The sequence below is a fragment of the Bombina bombina genome, chromosome 4 (assembly GCF_027579735.1).
Source record: "Bombina bombina isolate aBomBom1 chromosome 4, aBomBom1.pri, whole genome shotgun sequence".
Taxonomy (NCBI): Eukaryota; Metazoa; Chordata; class Amphibia; order Anura; family Bombinatoridae; genus Bombina; species Bombina bombina.
This window is the reverse complement of record NC_069502.1, coordinates 240,025,203-240,032,671: the sequence shown is the minus strand read 5'-3', so window position 1 is coordinate 240,032,671 and position 7,469 is coordinate 240,025,203. Positions and strand designations below refer to the sequence as shown.

General features: G+C 36.3%; 1 protein-coding gene across 1 annotated transcript; it reads right to left on the bottom strand.

The window, feature by feature from the left end:
• Nucleotides 1–230: 230 nt before the first annotated feature.
• FOXL2 (forkhead box L2) lies at nucleotides 231–1,211 on the bottom strand. The gene has a single exon (XM_053708975.1). It carries the CDS (start codon nucleotides 1,209–1,211, stop codon nucleotides 231–233), a length of 981 nt encoding a protein of 326 aa, XP_053564950.1.
• Between the last annotated feature and the right edge of the window lie 6,258 nt (nucleotides 1,212–7,469).

Genomic DNA, 7,469 nt, shown 5'->3' with positions numbered 1-7,469 from the left:
CAAAAGTCTTTATGGCACCGAGTGTAAAAATGTTCCAGAGTTAGACCAAAATGTTATGTGTTCCACGATGGTCCTCCATCCATGAATCATGGTGCACTGACTGTCCAAAATCCAAAGCTCTATACTCAATTAAGGGGTGTCTCTTTGGTTATAAAGATCGTCCGTTGTCCCTTATAAATGGTCCATCATGGGGTTTATCTAGGGGTGAAATGGTCCATCAGACCATTAGTTCAAAGGTCTATCCTGGGGTGCAGAGCATTGTGCTTGCTATCATGATCCCAGTAGGAGCAATGCATCATGGAGAGCTCTGAAGGTTGCCTAGCACATGGGAATTGGACCCCATTCGGGGTTGTAGGAGGCGGGGGCGCCGGACTGGCCGGACTCAGCTGCTGGGGATGGTGGGCATGCGGATGATGATGGAGGTGGTTCATGCCATTGTAGGTGTTAACCATGCTGGGCAAAGCCATGCTCTGTACTCTGGAATATGGGCTATATGAGGACGATGCAGTAAGTCCCTTCATATTGACCGGACTGACATTGCCCCCAGCCATCTGGCAAGATGTGTAGGACATGGGGGCAGGTGGTTGTCCCAGGGACCACGAGTTGTTCATGAATGAGGATTGCAGGTACTTGGGTGGGGAAAGGTAGCCGTAGGTATCACTGCTGAATAGACTTTTCCCCGCTTGGAAGTGTGTAGGTGGTGGTCTGAAAGGTCTCTTCATCCTCCTTCTTCTCCTGTAATTGCCTTTCTCGAACATGTCCTCGCAAGCTGGATCCAGTGTCCAGTAATTGCCCTTCCTTTCCCCGCCACCCTCTCGGGGCACTTTGATAAAACACTCGTTAAGACTCAGGTTATGTCTGATGCTGTTCTGCCAACCTTTTTTGTTCTTCTCGTAAAAAGGAAATTTACTGATGATATACTGGTAGATGGCAGAAAGGGTCAGTCTTTTCTCTGCGCTCTCCCTGATAGCCATCGCAATAAGAGCCACGTAGGAATAGGGGGGCTTCTGTGTTGGATCAGGCTTTTCCTGCCCCTTGTCCGATCCCGGATCCTCTTTGATTCTCTCTACCTCTTTGCCACCGTTTGGGTTGTGATTCATTAAAGGTACGCCGCCATCCTCAGGGTCATGATAAGTGGCCATGGTGGGGCCACTCTGAAAAGAGCAGAAGCCAGGAGCAATGTATGCAGTTGTTGCTCTGCCAGCTCTCATATGAGCATAGGGTGGTCCATTAGGTGCCCCTGACCGCTGGGCTTGAGGACTTTCTATGTCGGAGAGTGGTAGCTTGAAGTTCTCCTGGAGCTGTGTTTTCCAAGTTGTAGGTGATGTACTCTTGGAACTGAGCTGTGATTTAGGTATTTCAGGACATGAGCTGTGCACGCTGTCCCTGATTTTCTCCTGGATTTGTATTTTCCAGGCAAGAGGAGATGTGTGGTTATAGCTGAGCACCTCACTCTGTGCTTCAGGTTGCTCAGGAGCTAAGTTGTGCAAGCTGTGCCCAAAGTTCTCCTGAAGCCTCCCCTCCCCTGTCCTGTCCCTCACTCTGCAGGAGGCTGAGACCTGTGAGGATCCTTCCTCTACTCTCATTGTATTAGAGCTCAGCCAAGTTCCGCTTCCGTCAGCAGCTCCCCCTGCAGCTGGAAGCCCAGTCCAGAGAGGGAAGGGTTCACCTCCAAGTCACAGACACATCTAACCTGACAGATTGGAGATCACACCTATCACCCAGGCACAACACAGCTTGGGGGCACAGGGACCTCTCAATCATCTGACACAAGCCCCTCTGTTGGCTCTTCCTAGTACACCTCTCCACTTTAACCCTTTCTAGCTCATTGACATATTTATTTCTAATTAGTTATTTATAATATATATATATAATTATTATTTTGCAGCATATTTGTCTGTGTAAGTATAAGAATAAATTATCACAAGCGTTTATAATCTTCCAAGCAAAATATTGGTCTCCAATAAGAATTTTAACGCATTATATTGCGTTGGTGCATGATGACACTCTGGCAGACAAGAGGTTAACTTTTATATCCAGGGCAAAAAAATAAATTATTTCTATGAACAAAAATCTTCCTGAGAGTGTTTCGTTGCATAGTTAGAATGGTTTTTTTTTCTGTCTTTCTCCTTTAATGAAGTTTTTCTTTAACACACAGAAACTGCCAACTAAATCCAGAGCAAATAGTTTTCTTTGTAAATTACAGTTTTTCATGCAAGATTTGTTGCAGAACAGTCAGTCTGGCCTCTTTTCTTACAAGGCGGGTTTGCTTTTTTAGAGATCAGAAGACTTAATTCCTCTATTTATTTAACTTTACACATATTTAGCGAATTATTTACAATTAGCAATACAATTAGATCGTGGATATTTGTCTAAAATATGTTTTTCCCATATAAAAAAAACACATGTTCCCTGGTGACATTTTTTGCTTTGTTTAAAATATAAAATAAAGGACATTTAATATTTTGACATATTTTATAGGTTGGAAAAAATATAATTTAGTAAAATATCTATTCATATTTTATATATACACGTTTTAAATGTGTAATATGAAATATTAAAAATAATATTTATGAATTTGTTTTTAATATTTCTCCTATTGATGTATTTTTATATACTGGCTACAAGAAGCTTTTATATAAGATTTTAACCATAAAAAATGGATCAGAATTTTTAGTTTATTACATTTATTTGGAAAAAAACAGGGTTCTGCAAAACAATGCGAAATAATATTATATTAATAGGTATCACAAATCATAAATAACAAAGAGACACGGTATAAGTTTTTACACAAAAATACATTGTATCATTTTAGGTTATAGTTTAGCAATGTTTGAAGAGATGAGGATATTGTGTAAATTTGAGAATATTTGATTGTTTTGTAAATTACTCTAAAATGTTTGACCCTTTCACTGAAATAAAAACATCTGGTTCATAGGAAGTTTGTAAAATATAATACATTAAATGAATTCTTCAAAGAGAAACAGGCTGCACTGAAAGAGAACAATAACCGCAGAGAAATATACAACATTACCCTCAAACCCCCCCCCCCCCCCCAACCCTGTTTTATCTTTGCTGTGCTGTGTTTATTTTGAAATCATATTGAATTTATTTGTGTAAATATTACGGGATTTTCTGATTACATCTGCAGAAATGTTGCACATCTAAATAGTCTGTAACACAGTAAATAAATGTCTTGTTGTCAGTTAGCTGCTTATAATACCCCATACAAACAGACACGAGAGCTGCTGTTACTGACAGTGTAAGGACTTGTGAGTCTTGTGTAGTACAGTGCAGCCCTCAGCTATAGGGGGTATTTGCCCAGTTGTGTTACACAAAGGGTACCATGGCTTGATCTGTTCCCTGCCACGCAGTAGTGCCAGGCACACCCCTAAGTGCCCCTACCCCCCATAACACGACCTTCACCTTTTCTCTTATCATTTTATTGTCTCCTGCTCAGTACTCTGTCTCATACCCTTGAAAAAACGACTTAGACTGCAATACTTACTTGCCACTTTAACCAATGCTCTCCATTGTACCACCTGCCCTTTCACCCACTATTACCAGATACTAACCCTGGTACCTCTAAACTCACTCTCATCTCCCAGTACTTCTAGTGCCCATACTGGCATTTTCTTCTCACCCCTCATACTCTAGTCTCCTGCTGCCCAGATGCCCCTCTGCAAACTCCCTATGTGCAGGTGAATCTGCATTGCTGTATGTCAGCGCCTCCCGCACATTCCTACACTCAGCCCAGTATGCGGGCAGCTGTCGGGCAGGTAATGGGAGACTCTCTGCTCCTGCCCTGGGTATTTATTGTACTGGGGGAGGGGGAGCAGGAGGCACCTGGGGCTTAGCATTGGGGGAGTCTGCAAACCCATACAAAAAATATCCTAATATTCATAACATATACAACATAATACTGACATTGTATACAGTACCCAAACCACTATCTAATCGTATCTATCTCTCAATCTATCTATCTATCTATCTATCTATCTATCTATCTATCTATCTATCATCTATCTATCTATCTATCTATCTATCTATCTATCTATCTATCTATCTATCTATCTATCTATCTATCTATATCTATCTATCTATCTATCTATCTATCTATCCGTCTATACATCTGTCTGTCTGTCTATCTATCTGTCTGTCGGTCTATCTGTCTTGGTAAAACACTTATTGATTAAACTATAAATGTATGTAGAGTATAAAAACACACGTGTCACGCAAACACATCCAGATAACATTTTTGTCACAATAAAAACAATGTTCCCATGTATGATGTTATTACTAATAAACTCAATAGTAACTGATTTTCTTGAACTGGATCATCATTATATAAAAACATTTCAGTAGTTGATGACTGATTCTAAATACTGTATTATGATTGTTAATTATTTTATTATTTACAATCTCACAGACACAAAACAAACATTTCAGGCATTATAAAAACTATACAACACATACACTATAATATTTACAATTTAACAAAAATCAAAGTTAAGGAATTTACATCTATATAATAATATTTATTATTGGATTTACATATACTAATCTTTAATGTGTTTAAAGTATTCTTTTTTTGAGTTTGGGATACGCAACAGATTTTTTTTTTTAATTATTAATAAAAATGTTAAATTTGTGTGTATTTATTGTGTTCTGTTGACCACGAATTACATTAATTTTATGAAGTTAACAATCTTAAAAAAACCATTAACTCAAGATTTAGGTTAGATTTAGATATATGTTTAGGTAATGTATCTAATTATCAATTGAAATATAAATATTATATACTACAAGCTTACATATATGATGTCACTTATAGTCATTATAATATGGCTAGGTGAAAAGACAGTTATTAGAATATTAATAGTGTGATTTATATCGTAATTTACCACAATAATTGCATTGATGATAATAATAAAAATAAAACCAATACTACTGCTAATAATAATAACTAATAATAATAATAATACATACCTGATACTGGATATTACACAAATACTATTAGCATAAGTAGAACAAACTTGTAATCGGCAAAGCAAATAACCTGAAGCTGTTCTGTTAGTTTTTAATAAACCATTATCCTGTTATCATTTATGTGCAAAACTACTAGAAGATTTGTATTTAGCCCAGGTTCCCAGACTGCACTGTCAGACCATTAGACCGTACTATATAATGTTTTATACTGTTATTTAATCAGTTTGATTCCTAATAATGTGCAACAGCTGCAGTCTCACTGCCTACTGGTCAGCACGGCTCCTTACTATAGCTGCACACACCATCACATCTGTAGGACACAATAAAGGGAGGTTTGATTGGTGATGGGGATCACCTGGCTGCAGACCATAGCCTCTGGGTACAAATATGAAGAGAAGTAGAAGACCCCTCTGTACCTCAGCACTGTGACTTGTGGGGCACAAACAGCTGCATACACATGGTTGAAGCCTGGAAATGGGACTTGCTATTTTTATCTCGTCCCCTTAGTCTCAGAGGAAACAGCCATCATATAAAAGCATTGCTGCTCAATCAAGGAAGGACAAGGGGATATATTTATCTATCTATGCACCAGCAGCGGAGAAACAATTCCAAAGGGCCCAGGGTTCCAAAAGCTTTTGTTAAAAGATTATTTACTGGGTTATAAGCAAAACAAGCTGTATATAGCAAAGCAAATTCACTGTCACATGTTTCCTCTCTCTGGCTCTATCTGATTCTTAAAATGAAATCACACTTTGGCGAATATATCATAAAGTACAAAATATATTAACATTCTCAAAGAATGGATTAAGATTTTTACACAGAAATTAAAAATAATAAAAAAAATCCTCTAACCAAATGACCCTTTAGCTACAAAGCAATATATGATATTAATACCATCATTCCAGCAATTATGTCATTTTATGCCAATACAGGTGAAAAAAATCATACATGTATAAAAAAACATTTTTTAAAAATAAATATTTTATTTAATTGTAAACAAATATTTAGAAGGCCAAGGCCAAAACACTTTTGTTTCGGAGTTAGAACAAAAAAAGGTCCCCCAAAATATAGGCCTGTAACTGTTGTTTATTGTGTTATAGATCATGACACAGCAAGAGACATAACAACTATTAATATATAATATGGACTCATTTTGTCCCCACAATATTCCTATTCTGATAACATAGAAAACAAACTGCAGTTTGCAAGTCAAACCTCATGCTGTTGGCTCATTACTTGTGAATCAGCTTCGTTTTCTTTTTCATTTTTTATATTGTTTTTATCTTCCAAAGCTTTTGATCTTGTGCACAATCAGTTGTTTCAAAACGATTCACACAGCAGCTAATATCAAACCAAATCTAATGTTTATAATGTTATTGGTTTTGATTTAAACACACGCTATACTTATTGCATTTCAAAATAACTTGTCTATTTCTGCATATAATGCACAGTATACTGTATATTAACAAGATAGAGTTTCACTGCTGTTTTGTGACACATAAAGCTATAAACTAAATATGATAACGGATCTCTATGTAATAGAAAACTAAACTTAGAACTGGGAATGTATCAAATCTAGTAAATTATTTTAGTTTACTTTTTTTTCACCCATTATTTGTCTATTGTAATCACCTTTACCATTATTTATTTCCCTGTGGTACAACAATGTGCTCCCTGCTGGTCTATTTCTGTATCACTAAACTCATTGCCCCAGTTCTTTCCATTTATGTCAATTTTTATGAAGTCCACAACATTTTAATTAGAATAAAAGTCACAGATTCAAGACAACTTTTTTTTTAAAAAAAGAGGAAACAAATGCAGCATTATTTGAGGAACATCTAATCTTAGCACTTTAACACATAAAATACATATTTTGGAAATTATAAACTGTTTTGTTCATTAGAGAATTGATACTGTTGGTGTTATTCTCCTGCTGGGAGGTATCTTCCTTAAATGATGCAAACTTACAACATGACAAGTATTTATGGTTAAACAAAATATCAATTGAAGTGACAAAAAAATGTCATGCATGGGAGTTTATTGCTTAACTTAAATTACATTACTTCAAGTTTATTAACTGACTAACATTACTGCTTTAATTACTGTTTAATATATATAGACATAAAGAGAGACATATAGATGCATTGGTGAAAAGTTACACTGCATAAATACGTACGTTCATAATATATATATATATACACCCTAATTGTTCACACTATTACTCTTCTATATGAGGTTGAGAATATTTTCCAAATATGTTCCTGAGGGTGAGTAAATGTTCGATTTGAAGAAGCCTTATTTATATGAAGGAGGCAATAAAATGTGCTGTAATCATAGCTAGATGGGTTAGTTTAATAATATAAACATACAGCACTTCTAATAGATTATATTTGTTTATATCTAATACCCAAATACATTTACATCAAATAAAGGGAAACAATCATATTCAGGTAATTATTTTACTCAAGTGGCATTTTCCA

Excerpts from the sequence above, each read along its gene's own strand:
- FOXL2 (XM_053708975.1), bottom strand. The coding sequence starts at position 1,211 with ATGAGAGCTGGCAGAGCAACAACTGCATACATTGCTCCTGGCTTCTGC.